This window comes from Cervus canadensis, chromosome 9 (genome assembly GCF_019320065.1).
Source record: "Cervus canadensis isolate Bull #8, Minnesota chromosome 9, ASM1932006v1, whole genome shotgun sequence".
NCBI lineage: Eukaryota > Metazoa > Chordata > Mammalia > Artiodactyla > Cervidae > Cervus > Cervus canadensis.
Window position 1 is genome coordinate 34,467,326 of NC_057394.1, and position 19,191 is coordinate 34,486,516.

General features: G+C 37.3%; 1 protein-coding gene across 10 annotated transcripts in view; it reads right to left on the reverse strand.

The window, feature by feature from the left end:
- Positions 1-7,879: 7,879 nt before the first annotated feature.
- SCEL (sciellin) overlaps positions 7,880-19,191 on the reverse strand; it is a 118,867-nt gene continuing 107,555 nt past the window's right edge. For all 10 annotated transcript variants that reach the window (XM_043478218.1, XM_043478213.1, XM_043478212.1 and 7 more), the window contains 4 exons: positions 18,365-18,439; positions 13,763-13,871; positions 11,549-11,651; positions 7,880-10,160 (listed from right to left, as the gene is read on the reverse strand). In XM_043478218.1, coding sequence (XP_043334153.1) covers positions 10,144-10,160; positions 11,549-11,651; positions 13,763-13,871; positions 18,365-18,439 — 304 coding nt within the window. In that variant the 3' untranslated portion in view covers positions 7,880-10,143. The remainder of the gene's footprint in view (positions 10,161-11,548; positions 11,652-13,762; positions 13,872-18,364; positions 18,440-19,191) is intronic.

The following is a 19,191-nucleotide window of genomic DNA, read 5'->3' on the forward strand; positions in this document are numbered from 1 at the left end:
AAAGATCCCACATGCCATGGAGCATCTAGGCCCACACGCCACAACTATTGAGCCTGTGCTCTAGAGCCAGGAGCTGCCAGCTCACGTGACCAAGAGCCCATGCTCTGCAACAGAAGCCCCTGCAATGGGAAGCCTGCACACTGCAACTAGAGAGTAGACCCCTCTCGCCACTATTAGAGAAAAGCCACGCAGCAAGGAAGACCCAGTACAACCAAATAAATATATAAAGAATTTTTTTTTTTTTAAGAAGAAAGGTACTCTTGGATATTTGAGCAGGTAGCCAGAAGGACAGATTTGTCACAGATGCTAGTTTTATTCTGCCTTCTTCCTTTAGTAACAGAAATCCTCAAATGCAATCTGGACTAGAGATCACAGTTCATCCTGCTGTGCAATCCACCTCGCCATGCGTCCCAAGTGATTTCAAAAGGGATGCAAGTAGGAGTGTTGTGTGCAAGTTTTTCCAGGGGCCGGGGGTAGGGGGCATTGGGGAGGAGGTATGGGGCTTAGTGTTTAATGGGGACAGGGTTTCAGTTTAGGATAGTGAAAAATTCCAGAGATGGATGATGGTGAGAGTTATACAACAATGTGAATGTGCTTAGCACCACTGAACTGTACAGTCAAATATGGCTAAAATAGCATGTTTTATATATGTGACTTTTCTAGCAATTAAAAAAAACATTAAAAGAAAGAAAAGGAAAGTGACTGCCTCCACTTTCCCTTCCATGGAGCTAGAAAGCAGAAGTAACACTTGTGATTCTGCTCAGATCTTGGGGTAAAAGCAGCCCTCTAGGACATGGCTGAGTAACAGGATAGGAGCAGTCAGCATCCCCAGGTTAGATGAGAGATGCTCTGCCCACAGAGCCCACAGCCCAATTCAGGACTGCCACGTGGAAGAAGAAGAAATTTCTTTATGTTTGGAGCCCATATCTTTCTGGATTTTCATTGTTATGAAGCTCCGTCTGCATTCTAACACCATATCTATCATTTTTTTTCACATGTCCAGCATTAGTGAGCTAGAGGAGGGTTTTAATAATAATTACTCAATTCATATATATATATATAATTTTTTTAGAGTAGTTTTAGACTTACTGAAAACATTATGGAGGAAGAAAATGGCAACCCATGCCAATATTCTTGCCTGAAAAATCCCATGGGCAGAAGACATGGTGGGCTATAGTCCATGGAGTTGCAAGAGTCAGACATAACTGAGCACCTGAGCACTGTGTTACAGTGAGGGTAACACAGAGTTCCCACACATCTCACACAGAGGTTCATCTATTATGAATACCCTACATTAGTGTGGTTGCTTTGTCACAATTCATGAATCAATTATGAACCCAAGTCTTGGATGTCAGGGTGATCTGGCTGCAACACCTGTCACCATATTGACCACCAGGGATGATGTGGCTGATCTGTCACGGGTATACGAAGCGCTGTGCTCCCCTGATAGGACCTGCACACAAGCTTTCAAGGTCCAGTTGTAGAAAAACAAAGAGTAGTCAAACTTCCAGGGCTCCAGACACATCCTAATGAGTCTACATGTGGCAGTCTGCCTTTGTTTAAAAGAAAAAAAAAAAAGAAACACTAGAGGCTCTATTTTATTCTGAATTCCTTGGGAATAAAAGTTTCTTTCTTGTTTCAGGAGCTCATCCAGGAACCACATTACATTTAGTTGTCATGTCTCCTCAGGCTCTCTTTTCTGGCTGCAAAGGTGTCTCAGACATTTAAATTTTTGATGTCTTTGACAGTTTTGAGGAGTACAGACCCTTCAATAAAGATGTGTATTTTCCCTGGTGGCTCAGTGGTAAAGAATCTGCCTGCAAGGTAGGAGACACTCTGGAGAAGTAGGTTTGATCTCTGGGTCGGGAAGACCCACTGGAAAAGGAAATGGCAGCCCATTCCAGGATTCTTACTGGGAAAATTCCATGGACAGGGGAGACTGGTGGGCTATGGTTCATGCAGTCTCAAAGAGTCTGATATGACTGAGCGACTGACCACACACACACATACTATATGTTGGGGGAAAGAAGGCTACAGAGATGCTCTGCCATTTTTATCATATCCTATCAAGTGCATGCTAGTGATTGTGATCAATTATCGTTGATGCTAATCTTGATACCTGTCTGAGGTAGTGTTTGTCAGATCCCTCCTCTGTAAATTACTTTTTTTCTTGTCCCATTCTGTGCTCTGGAAGGTAAGTACTATGCAGCCCACACACAGGAAGTGAAGGGTTAAGCTCTACCTCCTTGAGGATGGAGTAGCTACATGAATTATTTGGCATTGTGCATAGGAGATTTGTGTCTCCTCTATTATTTACTTATTCAATCATCTGTTTATACCAGCACTGACTCACAAATCTTTATTTTGTATTTTGGGTTATAATTCAATACTACCTTATTTATTCAGTTGCTCAAATGTCAGCTTTGGCCATTGGGAGCTCTTTCAGTCAATTCCTATGTCCCTTGGACATATCCATATCATCCGTGTGTACCTATGTATGTGCATGTATGTTTGAGCATTTCCTTATTTCCTGACACTACAAGATGCTCTGGGTGCATCTTCTCTACATCCTGCCCCAACCCTTAAACCAGTCATTTCTCCAAGGAGTCTTCATCCCTTTTACTGGGGAATGGTATTGAAAATCAAGATCTGGATTTTTTGCCTCTAAGCTCTGTCAGCTGACAGAGCAAGAAAATAAATGTGTGTATACTAAGCCATGTATTAATAAATGTGTATGCCTATAGATATTTCTATATATAATCACCTGTGTCTATATTAAGCTAAACATGAAATCATATTGATTTCTCTTAACTCATTCATTACCGCAAGGACCCTTCCTGTTTCTTCCCCTCCTTATCTGCAATCTCCAACTCCAAAGGCAAGAAATCTGGCTCCCACCAACTATTGTCTCTTTACTGAATTACCAATTCCAGTATATATATATAGTGGTTTCAGAATTGTTAACTTCACTCCATGAAAAACAGTTTGATCCACTAGAGTATAGTGTTCTGGCACAGTTACTTGTGTCTTTAATCTTAGACACTCCACACATTTCTAAAGTTACTAAGGTCAGCCCATTTTCCTCTCAGCCCTTTTACTGAGACTGTTTCACACATTTGCGATACTACTGGATTCTTTTGCAGCATTCCACATTCCATCCTGGGATCCCTTGCTCCTGAACACCTAAATGAGATTTAAAATTTGCATTTGTTAAAGTTCATTCTTTGAACTGCAAAGTTCTTTGGGTTTTGACAAGCACATAATGTCATGTGTTCACCATTACAGTATATAGGCTAGTTCGATGGCACTAAACCTTTCCCCACGCTTCACCTATTCAGCTCTCCATTTCTCCAGCCCCACTCCCTTGAAGCCCCAGAAATCACTGATCTTTAACACTTACTCTCTTTTTTTCACTTTGTCTCTATGGTTTTGCCTTTTCTAGAATGTTACATAAGTGGTTTGGTTTAGTCACTAAGTCACATACAAGTCTTATGACACTATGGACTGTAATCCACCAGCCTCCTCTGTCCATGGGATTCTCCAGGCAAGAATACTTGAGTGGGTTGCCATTTCCTTCTCCAGGGGATCTTCCCGACCCAGGGATCAAACCCGGGTCTCCTGCACTGCATGAAGATTCTTTACTGACTGAGGTACCAAGGAAGGCCATTACATAAGTGGAATCATACAATATGATTTCTTTTTTCAGACTGGCTTTTTTCACTTAGCATCATGCATTTAAGAAGTATCCATGTTTCTGCAGATTTGATCACTCATCCCTTTTTATTGCTGAATATTATTCCATTGTATAGATATACCACAGCTTTGTTGAGACATTTGTTTACTGAAGGACATCTTAGATTCTTCCAGTTTTTTGATGATTGTAAACAGAACTGCTATAAACATTTATGTGCAGCTTTTTGTATGAACATAAGTTTTCAAATTAGCTGGATAGAAACCTAGGAGCACAATTGCTGACTTATGTGAAAGAATACGGTTAGCTTTGTAAGAAACTGCCAAATTGTCTTCCCAAGTGGCTGGACCATTTTGTATTCCCATCAGTAATGAATGAGAGTTCCTGCTTCTCTGCATCCTTGCCAGCAATTGGCATTCTCAGGTTTTAGTTTTTAGCCATTCGTATAGTCAGGAAGTAGTCTCATCATTGTTTTAATTTGCATTTTCCTAATGAAAAGTGATATTGAGTATCATTCATATGTTTATTTGCCATCTGTACATCTTCTTTGGTTAGGTGTCTCTTCAGATCTTTTGCCCATTTTTAAAAGTTTTGTTTGTTTGTTTGTTTGTTTGTTTCCTTAGTGGTTAGTCCTCAGGGTTCTTTGATATGGAGAACAAGTTCTTTATCAGATATGTACTTTGCAAATATTTTCTCCCAATCTGTGGCTTATATTTTCATTATCTTAACAGTTTCTCTCATAGAGCACACATTTTTAATTTTAAAAAAGTTGAACTTCAATCATTTTTTTTATTTTATAGATTGCACTTTTGATGTTATACCCAAAAACTCTTAACCAAGTTTAAGGTCATGTTGTTTTTCTCCTAAGTTTTCTTTGAAAAGTTTTATGGTTTTGCATTTTACATTTAAGTCTATGATCCACTTTGAGATAATTTTTGTAAAAGATGTAAAGTCTGTGGCTCAGTACTGATTTTTTCTTTTTTGCACATGGGTGTCCAATTATCTCAGCACTATTTTAAAAAACTATTCTTTCTCCACTGAATTCTCTTTGTGCTTTTGTCAAAAATCAGTAGACTATATTTGTCTCAAAATAATTTTAATCTGTTCATGAAACCAATTATATTCAACAATATCTTAATGGCACAAATTTAAAAGGCATAAATGAATTTGATGAAATGTCACCATTCATTTGATGATGTATATATTTTTTTTTCATTTGATGATGTATATTTTTAATAATATATTATGAAACAACCACAGCTTATCTCTTGTCTGCTTCATCCATCTCATCATTTCATTTTCACTAATTCCAGCCTCCTGGCAATCTTTCTGTGATTTCTTCAAATAACACCAAGGTCACACTTGCCTTAGGGCCTAAACACTTCCCTGTGGGAGACTTTCAATCCAATTTGTCTTTGTGGGCCTGAAGGGTCCTTGAAATTGGTAATCTTTCCTTTTCTCTTGGGAAAAGAGGTGAAATCAACAGATTGTAACTGTCAAGAAAGTTACATCAAGATCTGTATGTTCCTTTCAACCAGATACATTATTCATATTGCCACGAAGGAATAGAACATGTAACATTTATAAAATTCCTGTGAGAAGTGTCTTCTAGACCTGAAATGATGCTGCTTAACTGTTTACTGTCTCTTTTTGGGGAAAAAAAAAAAAAAACAGAAAGGAATTAGATCCTGAGTGCTGCCTTAGATGAGGTGAGCAAATGTCATACCTGGCCCATTGTTTCCACTTCAGGTGAGCATTGGTTCAGACCCACCACTGACACAGTCACTCCTTTATCCAGTGAGAAACTTCAGCCTGAGGACCAAGATGGAGTAACCATTTGGTGTAACCCACCCATTGGCAGAGACCTGAAAGCTATCTACGCGATATCTGAATATGGTTTTGCATGAGGAATAGAGGAAGCTTAAAAATCCTTTGACTGTTCTCTGCCTCTTGGCATCTGTGAATTTGGATCTCATATTTAAGAGAAGCAAGGACACATTTAGCCCAGAAAGTGGAATGATTTTGGCCAATCCTAAGATATCTCCCGGAGAAGGCAATGGCACCCCACTCCAGTACTCTCACCTGGAAAATCCCATGGATGGAGGAGCCTGGTAGGCTGCAGTCTATGGGGTCGCTAAGAGTCGGACACGACTGAGCGACTTCACTTTCACTTTTCACTTTCATGCATTGGAGAAGGAAATGGCAACCCACTCCAGTGTTCTTGCCTGGAGAATCCCAGGGACCGGGAGCCTGGTGGGCTGCCGTCTATGGGGTCACACAGAGTCAGACACGACTGAAGCGACTTAGCAGCAGCAGCAGCAGCAAGATATCTCCTCTTGGAGTGCTTTTCCCCAGGCTAGTTCCTTCTCATCATTCAGCTGTTATTAGAAATATCATCTGACAACATTACTTTTAAATAGTACCCCTTTACCTGGTTGCTGTGTTTTATTTCCTTCATGGTCTTATTTGCTTTCAGAAATTATTGTGTTTATTTACATTTTGTCTTTCAAACTGCTCCTCCAACCTTTCTTTAGAATTTAAGTTCCAAGAGGGCAGGAGTCTTGACTATTTTGGTTACCGTGGAGATCTGGAACACAGATTCTAAACGAAGATTTTTAAGTTATTGGAAAATAGAACAAATGAATGAATGAATGAGTGACAGTAGATTATAAGCCATGCATTTTTTCCCTACAGACTCTAGAATGATTGGATTTTCATGTATGAATGAGAAGAATGTTTCAAAGGCAATGAAATTAGAAGATCTTTCCCAGGTGGTATTTATAAAGGATGCTGATGATCAGTTTCCTCTATTCTAGTGAAAAAATTGAGACCATTGCCTAACTCAAGAGGCATCTGAACATTTCAATGAGAAGCCATACTTCTCAAAGGGCAGGACAAAAAGATCCAGTAAATGCAAATCAGAATGTTGTCCAACAGTTTGTGTTGTGACAAAGTCAACAAGCAATTCTGTAACACATACAAAATATTTGACAACTCTTAGGTCTCTAATGAAAGAGGTATCTGAGAAAGGGGTAAGCATAGATTTATAAATCATGCAGTGTTTGGTCTGGTGGGTACAACAGCAAACCAATGTTTTAAATCTCACACTTTAAGTAGCAGGAAATAGACTCATGAGGGAAGTGGCCAATGCAAGTTAATACAGGTAAATATGAGTGAAAAAACTGACTTAAAACTCAACATTCAAAAAACTAAGATCATACCATCTGGTCCCATCACTTCATGGCAAATAGATGGGAGAAAAATGGAAAACAGTGGCAGATTTTGTTTTCTTGGGCTCCAAAATCACTGCGGACAGTGACTGCAGCCATGAAATTAAAAGACTCTTGCTTCTTGGGAAAAAAGCTATGACAAATCTAGACAGCATATTCAAAAGCAGAGACAACAGTTTGCCAACAAAGGTCTGCCTAGAAAAAGCTATGGGTTTTCCAGTAGTCATGTGTGGATATAAGAGTTGGACCATAAAGAAAGCTGAGTGACAAAGAAGTGATTCTTTAGGATTGAGGTGCTGGAAAAGACTCTTGAGAGTCCCTTGGACAGCAAGGAGATCAAGCCAATCAATTCTCAAGGAAACCTTGAATATTCGTTGGAAAGACTGATGTTGAAGCTGAAGCTCCAATACTTCGGCCACCTGATGTGAAGAGCCAACTCATTAGAAAAGACTCTGGTGCTGGGAAAGATTGAGGGCAGGAGAAGAAGGGGGTGACAGAGGATAAGATGGTTGGATGGCATCACTGACTCAGTGGACATGAGTTTGAGCAAGTTACTGGAGTTGGTGATGGACAGGGAAGCCTGATGTGCTGCAGTCATTGGGGTTGCAAAGAGTCAGACATGACTTAGCAACTGAACAACAAGGGTCTCTGGGAACTGTTGAATGCTATGAAATAGGTACAATACTAAAAATTATTTACATTATACCAAATAACCAGTATATTCAGTAGTAACAACAACAAAAAATACCACTAACATTGTTAGTTTGCCTCAATGTAGGCCAGTCACTTGTTTTGGTAGAGCTCTGAATCAAGCTGAGTTGGAAAATGTTCCAAATGCTCATGATTTTCTATCATAGTAAACAAGTCAGAGAGTGCCCCAGTTGTGAGAATTGGACCATCTCATCACTCATATCTAATTATAGCAGTGATTGCAATCAAATAATTAAGGATGCACAGATTACTTCTTGAATAAATTTTTATTTCTTGGCCTTCGTAAAAGAAAAAAAAAGATTTTAACAGATTTTATCTCCAAGATTACTAGATAAATTTTATGTTGTTTTTCAGAAGAATGCTGTCATAGTGGAGCAATTAATTATTTTTTAGAGACATCCTTTAATTAGTAATAGAATCCAGGACCTGGTATTCTGAGATGTAGGCACTTGTGTCCAGGAAAAATATGCCAATCATAACATAATTCGCTGCAAATAAAAATGAGATCTTACAAATTGTTTTAGAAATCTGTCATTCCTATGGTGCAAATAATCCCAGACATAATGAAGCGGACTTGATAAAATCAGAAGCCCTTTTCTCTTCACTCTGTATCCACTCTATTTTTACAACAGCTTTTGGTTTAATTTAATACATTATTGTAGAAGAAAGGGTCCATTAAACAGCTACAGAAAAGTGAGAATTATGCCCCTTTTAGGTTTTTTTTTTTGAAGTGAAGCATTCAACAGTGGAGTCCTTTAAAAATGATATTCAAATGATTTTTAATTACTACAAAGGCATTGAGATGTTAATACACTTTCTATAAAAGAGAGGGCTACTATTCTACTCATCCTTTCCTGCCACGAATTTCAACTCTAAGAAAATTATTTCTTTTGATCCACTCTGATAGCATGTAATAAGAGAACAATAAAACATATGGCTCAATTACCACCACTTCTCATCAAGCATGAATTAATGAGTATCAAATTATTATTAATTGTTTTTTCTGGCTTCCTCTCCATAGGACAATGATTACACATTGCTGTGTTTTGATAAGCATTTAGTGTTTAACACTTTGTGGATCAGTGTCTAAGAGGAACAGATGCTTGAAATCATTACACGGAAGAATCATTCTTTACATTTAGCAACAGTTAGAAAATACATGATTATCTTTTTGGTTTCCTTAGTTTGTCAGTTTTATATAACTGCCTTAAACTTCCTTAGAATCTCACCCTCTCTCAATGTTCCTTATGCTTTCCTTTGAGAAGCAGTTCCTATATGCATATAAAATAGTTTATAAGTGCAATGTCTCAATTTTAATAATAATAATTCCACACAAGATTACTGACTTTTCAATTCCTTAAGAAAAAGCTCTTTAAAAATCAATGTTATGGCTTAAGAAGACAAAAAAATTAAGTAGCATAGCACAGAATACAATAGATTATGATCACTATACTTGACAGTATCAATGTCATTGAGTAATATTTATAGATGCCGCACAAGAAGATTCTGTGTAACTGACAGTTCATTTTATTTTTATAAGCCATCTGTAAATATAAAGTGTTATGTAGTAGGAATAGGTTTGGCATGCTAAAGAACATGTCTTTTAGTCCATTGCCATTATTTCTCATAGATCATTTACATATCCAGATTTTGAAAAGAAAGCATAACAAATTATAATATGTAAGCTATACATACCATATGATTTTTACCCATTACCAATAAATGCATGTCTTTGTATTTATAAAACATGTTCTATAAAACTTATATCTGTAATAAACTAAAGGATGACACCAACATTAAATTGTTTAGATATCCTATCTAGTTCCACATGCTTAACAAACAGACTCAGGTATGATTCTAAAGATTAAACAAAAACTTGCTTTAGAATCTGAGAGTTTTGGAGCAGAAAGTGACCTCAGAAATTATTTTCTCCATTTCCCCTCATGTTACAGATAACAGCACCAAAATCTGAATAGTTTAAGTGATTTTCTGAGGTCTGTACACCATTATACACTAACACCTTTCTGCCAGACTTTATCTTTCTGCCAAAATTTCTATGAACATTTCTTTTGCACACAAGAAATGTACATATCTTGCTTCCTTGACAGTTTTGTCAAGATGTCAGTAACATCTGTAAATTCAAATCCCTAGGGAAACAAAAAATGAGAAATTGGGAATCCTGGTCTCTAATGGAAACCGTGATGCACAACCTAATACTGAGCAGAGATGGACCTGGTCAAGGCTGACAATGCTCACTGCCATCAGAAACATCCTTCCTTTGATGTTGGTAACTAGACCACTTGAATATTTTATCTCTAAATCTAACCAGATATCAGATGGTTTCCTTTATGTATGCGACCTTAGTATAAGCAATTATATTATTTATGCAATAGCAGAATTGTTATACAAAGAGTCAGTCATTGGTATAAAGCTTTTTTAGATTACATGTTCTTATAATAAAAATTTTAATTCCTCGATGAATCCTTTCCTCTTGATTTTCATGTGCCAGAATTACTGAATCCACTTGGCTGAAAAATGTAAAGAAAATAAGTTATATATACAAATTCAGTACAAAAATAAGCTTATCACCAAAGTTTTAAAAATAATTATTCATCTGTGTGGGTGGGGGTGGACTAAACAGTTTACTTTTACCATCTACTGCATTCATCACTGTGGCAAGGCTTTTGGTCATACTGCGAATATGAAGCACTGATGCCCCGTATTCATATTTATGACACGCTTGAGAGTCATGTCCTGATAACTTCTATGTACTATAAAAGTGCACGTAGACAGGGAGGGAGGCACAGAGACATCTGAGTGTTTCGGTAACCACATCTCCTAAACCATTTCATGGACTCTTGGGACTGAAAATTTTAGAGCTGCTAAGATGCATAGCAAAGCCCCCTGATGTAACACTGATAAGGATCCCGATAAGGCTGCTCAATGAAGAAGAAAAAGGAATATAAGAATGGCTGGGGAAAGCAGAAAATAGAAAGCCAAGTATGAATATAATTAGCTTTGTTCTTGTCATCGATTCTGCAGCTTGATGGAATGTGGGTTTCTGAATATTTTTCAGAGCATTTTCCAGATGTAGCCTTCAAGCACCTCATTAATATCACACATTTGTCATTAAATTCCATATTTTGGATCCCATGTAACAACCACAGATGTTCCTTTTCCATTCGCCACCAGCAGGAAACCTTCCCTTTACATAGTGCTGTTGACCAGCTCCCCAGTATTTATCCTGCTTATTCCATCTACTGACTATTGAAGTAAAAACAAAATGTTGATACTGGCTTTAAAAACTAATCAAGCTTCATAGACTTTTATATTGTATTGTGCACATCTTTTAAATCAACTTTTATAACTTTCATGGTAAGCTTATTGAAAATATGAGTTAAAAATGTAGGCCCTTAATGTTTCTTCTCACATAACTTATGCTAATTAAGTGCCCAAATTATAGTAATATTGATCTTAAGCTGAAAAAATAAACTTAGATGCCATATTTAATATAGAATTGTATACCATTAACTTTAAATTTTCCATTTAAAATTAACATTAAAGGGCATTTAGTATAATAACCAAATTAAATTATAAAAGTATATTCCAGAAATGTAAAAGGTCATTCACAGAAATGCACTTTAATTCTAACAATGAGCTGAGCAAAGAAGATAAATTTTTGTTTGCAAAAAATGGAAAATTTTCTACAATAAATGACCTATGCTTATTCATATCTATGTCTGGTCTGATATCGGAAGAAAATACAAATTTTGACTGATTAAATGAAATGCTACCATTGTATCTGCAACTGAATTTTTAATATAATTAATAAAATACTTCCCAGTTTTGAAATCTTTCAACAATATCTAAAGTTCATTAATGTTAGTGATAGTTTCTCACAGAGCTCAACACTTACCTACAACTTTAGAGTAGCAAGATTCACAATGTATTGTCTGTCTGTAAATCCAAATACTGTCACCTGCTTGTAGGTTTTCCAAAGGTTTTTTGCATATTTCACACTAAAGGAAAGGCATGTATAAAGTTCACATTAGATATGAAGTTTAGATTCTTGGTTAACAGAATTATAAAAAGAACCTTTTACTTTATTCCATATCATTCTTCATAGCAACACTCTGATAAAGCCTCAAGAGAACGGTGAGAGAAAATAAAAGTATATTTGTCTGATCCACACACCAAACTTTCCAAACAATTTCTCTCAAAAATCCCTCTACTATGGAGGTGTGCATTTCAGGGCATACCTACTACTGAAGTTTCTACCTAACTCAAATATAATATAGAGTAGATAAACATTTTCAAAAATTGGTTATGCCAAAGACAAGATCACTGTTGGATATTGCAAACAAGAACACTAAGTGTATTTATTGTTTGCTTACTAATGGAGAGCTACGCTGTCCAGATATAGTGTCATTGACAAAACAAACTTCTGACTCTGGACACAGTTTAGGGGGAAATTTGTTTCAAGCTATGCTGGTTAAAGAGGCAAGAAAGGCTTGACATCCACCTTAAACCCGGGCTCACTGGAGGAAGTCCACTGCCAACTGGCTGGCTTTCAAGTTCATTGACGCAAATTGTCATAGATCAGTTAGACATGTTTAAGCCAGTTCAGGTAATTCTCTACAATTATGGCTATAGAGTAATCTGTCTTTTCTTAGGAGTGTGGGGATATTTTTATGCTCAGTAGTGTTTTATAATTAAATTGACAATAGAAATAAATCATCTAAAATATAACAAATGGAAATTATTCCTGTTGACCAAAGGGAATAATCAGGAGAATTTTCTTCTTTAAAAAGTTTTGTGCATAATAATTTTAAATAAAGAGCTATAGACTAATTTTTGTTCCACTGACTAAATTTGAATAACTTCAAGGAAATTTTCCTGTCCTATGAGAAATAATTATGAAATTTTCATGTCATACTTTATATAGAATTCTATATATGATGGCTTAAATTTGGATTTTGTTGCCTCAAAATGAGGCACTGAATTTTTTATTACTTTGTGTCATTGCCTGAAGCTAATTGAAAGAGAAGCAATCAAGTGTTAAAGTATTGGGCTGGCCAAAAAGTTCATAACATCTTATTGGAAAACCCAAATGGACTTTTCTGGCCAGCCTAATATTACATCTACTTGACTGAATCAGATAATTTGCATCAATCATAGAATCTATCAGCACTAGAAAGGACCCATAGATTCAGGCTGTGGTTCTCAAACTGGCTGCCTTTTAGATCTATCTAAGAAGGCTTTAAAAACACCAATGCCCAGAAATCATCTCTAAGATTCATGATGTAACTGGGGCTGGTCCCAAGCATTATATTTTTCTCATCATCTCCCTGGACAATTATAATGTGCATCCAAGGTTGAAAACCACTGGTCTAATCAGCTATGTCATTTTACAGATGAAGAAACTTAGGCTAAGCTAATTTAGGTGATTGTCCAAAGTCACATGGCCACAAGTAGTGTCAATTAGAACTCAAACTCAGGTCTTCAGGTTCCTAGTTAAGTGCTCACCTAGTTATACCAATAACTATATTGTTGACCTAACTAATACTTCTGTGAAAAGCAAAAGAAATGGCATATGAAGGCATAAATTGTGAAGCATTCTACTATGTATACTTTATTATTATTATTATTATTCTACTAAGCCATATTTAATTATAATTAATCATGCTCTCAAAGGCAGACTGAGTTTTAACTATTGTTAACCCCATCGATCCTAATTTTAGAATGTAATAAGCGAGTAACTTTCTTCTCAAAAATTTCTTTTCCTTTTTGGATTTCATTATATATTTAATGCAATGTATGATTTATGAAAATGCTGCAAAAACTTTTCTAAAGAGAACAAGTGTTTATCTTTTTATAGATTTAAATCTGTAGAATAAGAGTTATCAACGTGTCAGTAATCAACTCTAAGCCTAAAGTCAAGAGAGTAATTATAAATCTTGGAATTTCAGGCTGAGAACTTGGAGAAATATTTAAACAGTTCATTATTAATGTGCATGACAGTGTTTCTGAAAGTTTTAACTTCATCTCATAAATTCCATTAGATAATTATTTTTATTCTAGTCATTATGCAATTTTGTATGAGAGTTAAATACAACAAACATAGGCATACCTTGAAGCAAGTCGAATGGCAGCAAATTTGCAATTCATCTAAAATCATCTTGGTTTCTGTGCCTAGGGGTTTTCTACAGTAGGTGCACATGTCTCTCTCAATGACAGACCTATAGAGATGTAAGCAATTAAAAATAAATTTGTCATCATGCAAAAGACAGATGTATTCCCCATAAAATCATATGGAAATAACATGCTAATTTTATTGATACTTTAGTAAATTGTGTAAAAATCAAGGAAAGTTGAGGACTTACTTATCCTAGTAATAGACTGGATTCTTCTAGTTGTTTTAGAATGATATCAAAGAATTAACATAAAAAACAGTTTCAAATTATTAATTCATTAGCAATCAAAAGTGCATCTGGAAAAAAAAAAAAGTGCATCTGGGCAGGGTAAAGATGTTCACAGTTTCCTAATTGAACTAGGTCATAAGTACCCCCTTGAAGCTAGAAGAGGGTTTTAAATTATTAATGTACATATATCATAGAAAAATTATGTTGAAGATTAATATAAAAATTTAACTCTCAGACATTCAGTAGTACAAAAATAGAAATCCATTCAAGAATGTGTTGGTAAACTCACAAATGATGGATACCCTGGACTACAGGGTCCAGAATCATCAAAATGCTCCCTTGCTGATTCTCTTGGTGTCATTGCAAGACTCAGAATATTAGGGTGAATTTAGTGACAAAAATTCTTTTCTATTTACTTTGGAAAAATAACGTTCAATAATAAATAAGTGATCAGCAAGTTCTAAAGCCCTTGAGTCACATTAGAGCCTTAAAAAAGGGCCAATAACTATGTGATTCTTATTCTTTTGGAAGGTCTTAGATAGTCTTAAATAGCACCTTGGGCAGAGTTTACTAGTCTCAGGGTGTTAGCATAAAAGCCTGAAATTTCCAAAGTACTGGGGTAATGAAATAAAATAGCTAATACTTATAGTGCTAATACGCTTAACATGTGCAGTGCATTTTCCATGCACTTTGCTTATATAAACCTGTCTATTCTTCATAACATCTCTGAGAAGCAGGTAACTCTTATTTTTATCTTTATTGTACACAGGAGGAAGCTGGGGCATAGAAGGGTAAGTCATGCAGCCAGTGAGTGGCAGAGGCAGGATGTGAATGGAGGCAGAGCGGCCACAGGGCCCTGTGCTGCCTCTGGGCCTGCCCGTTGACTGGGCTCACTAGATGATAAGGAACTGGTCATGGCCAGAAACCACGGTCAATCCTGTCATCAGGACCAGGACTCGAAGCAGAGAGGAGGGAAAGTGGACGGGAGGAGGGGGTAAGAGAGGCTTCTCTCTCCACGGACTTCTCCAGACAAGAATCCTGGAGTGGGTAGCCATTCCCTTCTCCGGGGGATCTTCCTGAGGCAGGAATCGAACCCTGGTCTCCCACAGTGCAGGCAGATTCCCTACCGACGGAGTCACTGGGGAAGCCCGTACGTATGTCCACACAGGCTTAAATTTCCCCTGTTAGACTGTAAGCTCTTCAAGAGTAGAAAGCAGGCCCTCTCTAGCATCCTTGCATTCCAGAGACACTGAGAGAGGAGCTGGGAATATAAAGAAGAGCGAGAAGGTCTCCTTCAAGGAGAAGCTTTCTTTCCACTGGGGTAGCCAGGTGACTGGATAATTGCCATGTATTACGGACGTGTGAAGAGTGAGGAGAGCACAGCCAGATGAACAACTCATCTCTGGGGTAAAGGAGGAAAGGCTTGTCAGCTTAAGTGCCAGGTGAGTTAAAGCTTGAAGGTGAAGGAGCTCTCAAGGTGAGCGGGGGAGAGGTGTGATGGAAGGGTTCTAAGCAGAGTGAACAGGATGTGCCAAGGTGACACACGATGAGGGTGTGGAGTGCTGGATCTTTAGTCACTCTTCAGCAGGACAAGGTTCTGAAGGCCCATAAATCCTGTGCAGAGGACTTTGGTCTTTATCCTATAAAGTGGCACTGGCCACTTTATTGTGTGTGTGTGTGTGTGTGTGTGTGTGTGTGCACGCATTGTGTGAGCTTAGACCACAGCACTTTAATGCGTTTTCCAGTACAATCATTATTATAAACTTAATATGCAGAAAATGATTTGAAACCACTTAAAGTGACGAAAGTACACATAACATGACTTAAAACTTGAATTTATTAAGAATTTAAATTGTGATCATAAATTGAAGCAATGTTTAGTTCCTGGGTACAATCAGGAAGAAAACATACTCAATTTAGTGTTTGTCCTAGTACTGGGTCTCTTAGTCATAAATTTTCATACCCTAATAATTTAATGTGTGTGCATGCTCAGTTGCTCAGTTGTATCCGACTCTTTGGGACCCCATGGACTGTAGCCCGCCAGGCTCATCTGTCCATGGGATTTTTCACACAAGAATACTGAAATGGGTTGCCATTTCCTTCTCCAGGGGATCTTCTTGACTCAGAGATCAAACCCATGTCTCCTGTATCTCTTGCTTAGGCAGGCAGATATTTTTACCACTGAGCCACCTGGGAATCCCTTATTTTATATATAATAGTATATATATGTCGGTCCCAATCTCCCAATTTATCCCTTCCCTCCCTTATCCCTTGGTAAATTTGTTTTCTACATCTGTGACTCTATCTCTATTTTGTGAATAAGTTCGTTTGTACCCTTTCTGATTCCACATATGACAGACACCATAGATTTGTCTATGTCTGACTTACTTCACTCAGTTGATAATCTATAGGTATATCCATGTTGCTGCAGGTGGCATTATTTTGTTCTTTTTTATGACTGCATTAATGACTTGACTTTAAATGGGATTGACATGATTAGATAAGAACTGTGGGGAAACAGCTAATTTCTCAGAATAGTCAACAGAAAATGTTACCCGACTGACTGGCTTTAATGGAGAATAGACTTTTGCTCTGGCGACTGAAAAAATTTCAAGGACCACTTGGGGAACAGGAGTGAAATTCTTCATACAAAGAGCAATACTTTAGTGAAGGATGTTTTCCTTCACTTAGGCTAACCATTAAAATATGCGCCTACCAATCTCTGAAGTTGCTGATGTCCTTACTAAGATCATACTGTTAGTTGAAGATCTTTTCAGAGTATTTTGAAAAATCTAATTCTGTTTTTTTTGTTTTTTTTTTTTTGCTTATCTAGACAGTATTTGTGCTGCTCAGGTAGTCACATCAAAGAGCTATGACTTAAAGGCAAGACACTCAGAAGACCCTTGGTAATACAAGATCTCACAAAAGTGACCAAAAGAGGATATAATTTTGATGCCTGGTTTATCTATGTTTCCCTCAGCAAATGGGACATAGGTGTTGGTGTTTTTTTTTCCTGGAGTCATTTATTGAGCATCTATGAGGTGCCAAGGACTGTGTTCCAAGCTGAGGCTGTGCATAAAAATATGTCCTGACCCTCAGTGAGCCTTGTTTCAGCACCAGCGATAGAGAAACACCGTCAACAGAATATCAGACATTTGCATTATAGCTGGTTTCCAGTGGTTGGGTTGCAACATGAATTATTTATTTTCATTTTCTCTGCTGGAAGTCTGCAGACTTGTGTCACATGAGTGTCACCTATTTGCCCCACTGAGCATTACATGCTAAAAGAGAGTAATCAAGAGCAAAAGCCTGGGGTCAGTTTACTGGCACTAAATTGATGCTCACCCTAACCCTCCCTCCTGGGCACTGAGCCCATGCCTGGAGTGGGTCACAGAAAGTGCATCCATGCAGCTGTTTGTAAGATGAGCTGGCTCTAGAAGACTACAAGGAGAGAGGGCTGAGGACACAATCTAGGGATGCGGGGAAGCCTAGAGGCTAATAATGTGGTGGCAATGGGGACTCCAGGGATCACCTACAGCCGAGACACTCGCCGGGAAGATAGCTGGAAAACACAGAAAGCTCTACTGCAACAAAGTACATCAAAATCAGAGAACGACAGCCAGGAAGCCAAGGAACAAACTCCTGGGTGCAGAGGCGGTTGTACTTCTTCCACTCACACAATCAGCAGTAGAAAAATCACTCTCAGGAGGGCCATCTCCAAGTTCAATGGACAATAAGAATGCTCTATATAAATACATACATATATATATATATATATATAAAATATATGTAATACTTGTAATACTTTAGTATATATATAGTATATATATAGATATATAATACTTGTAATACTTTAGTATATAATAGTATATATATTAAATACTTGTACTACTTTAGTGTATATATATATATAGTATATATATATATATACTTATGATACTTGTAATACTTTGGTATATATATATATATATATATACTAAAAATAAATTAAATATATATTATAAGTAAGTACATATACACATATATAATACAAGCATATTATTCATAAAAGTAAATACACACATATATATATATCCCACCAGGCTCCTCAGTCCATGGATTTCTCCAGGCAAAAATTCTGGAGTGGGTTACCATGCCCTCCTCCAAGGGATCTTCCTGACTCAGGGATTGAACCTGGATTTCCTGCACGGGCAGGCAGATTCTTTACCATCTGAGCCACCAGGGAAGTCCAAGAATGCATATGTTTATTAATATATGTGTGGATATGGGTATATATATACTTGTACGTATGGAAGTACAGATATACTCACCTATCTGAAGTCGAATAAACAGTTTGTATATATTTTCCAGAGACAGTCTCCCGATATCCATCCTTCGGTGATTTGCTAGAAACAAGCACACATGTGAGAACTGGGCTATTTCCCTAGTGTTGAAGTATTGATATATATTAATACCCCATGTAGGCAAGGAAGCTCGCGCACACACACACACACACACACACTCACTATCGTTATTCTTTGTGATGTTATATGTCAGGACAATGTACTAACTCTTTTTTTTTAACCTGGAGAAGTACTGATATGCAAGTTACCTCCAAGGTGACCTAAGTCGACATATCCACCAAAATAAAGAATGGGGCAAGGAGATCGCAAGCACAAGTGTAAGCAGGAATAGTCATCGTTTTTCATAAAATCTGTACTTGCACCTCCTTTATTTTTACTAAAAGAAAGGTCTCTGTTGTTCTAACATAAAGAATATACACAAAGCACGACTATACTCAGTGCAAGCAAATATAGACAGACATCATTCACATAGAGGAATACTTTTGAACTTTTAGGGGAAATTTTGGAAGCTTTTATTTTTACATGAAAACATCCAAGAATTGTTTAGAATACAGCAAAAAATATTGTAACTTTTGAGAGTCCTCTTTGTTCCCTTTCCGCTCCAGTTTGTAACTGTCATTCGCTCCTGGAGACAAATGAAGAGTGCACTGCACTAACCGGCTGGCTGCCTGTAATTGCCTCCCCAGTATGCATGCTACCTGGGAACATATGAGGACCAGAAGCAATGTGTTCCTATTATTTCATACAGTGAGGGGTAACTCCACATGCCTCACCTGGGATTTTTTAATGAGAAA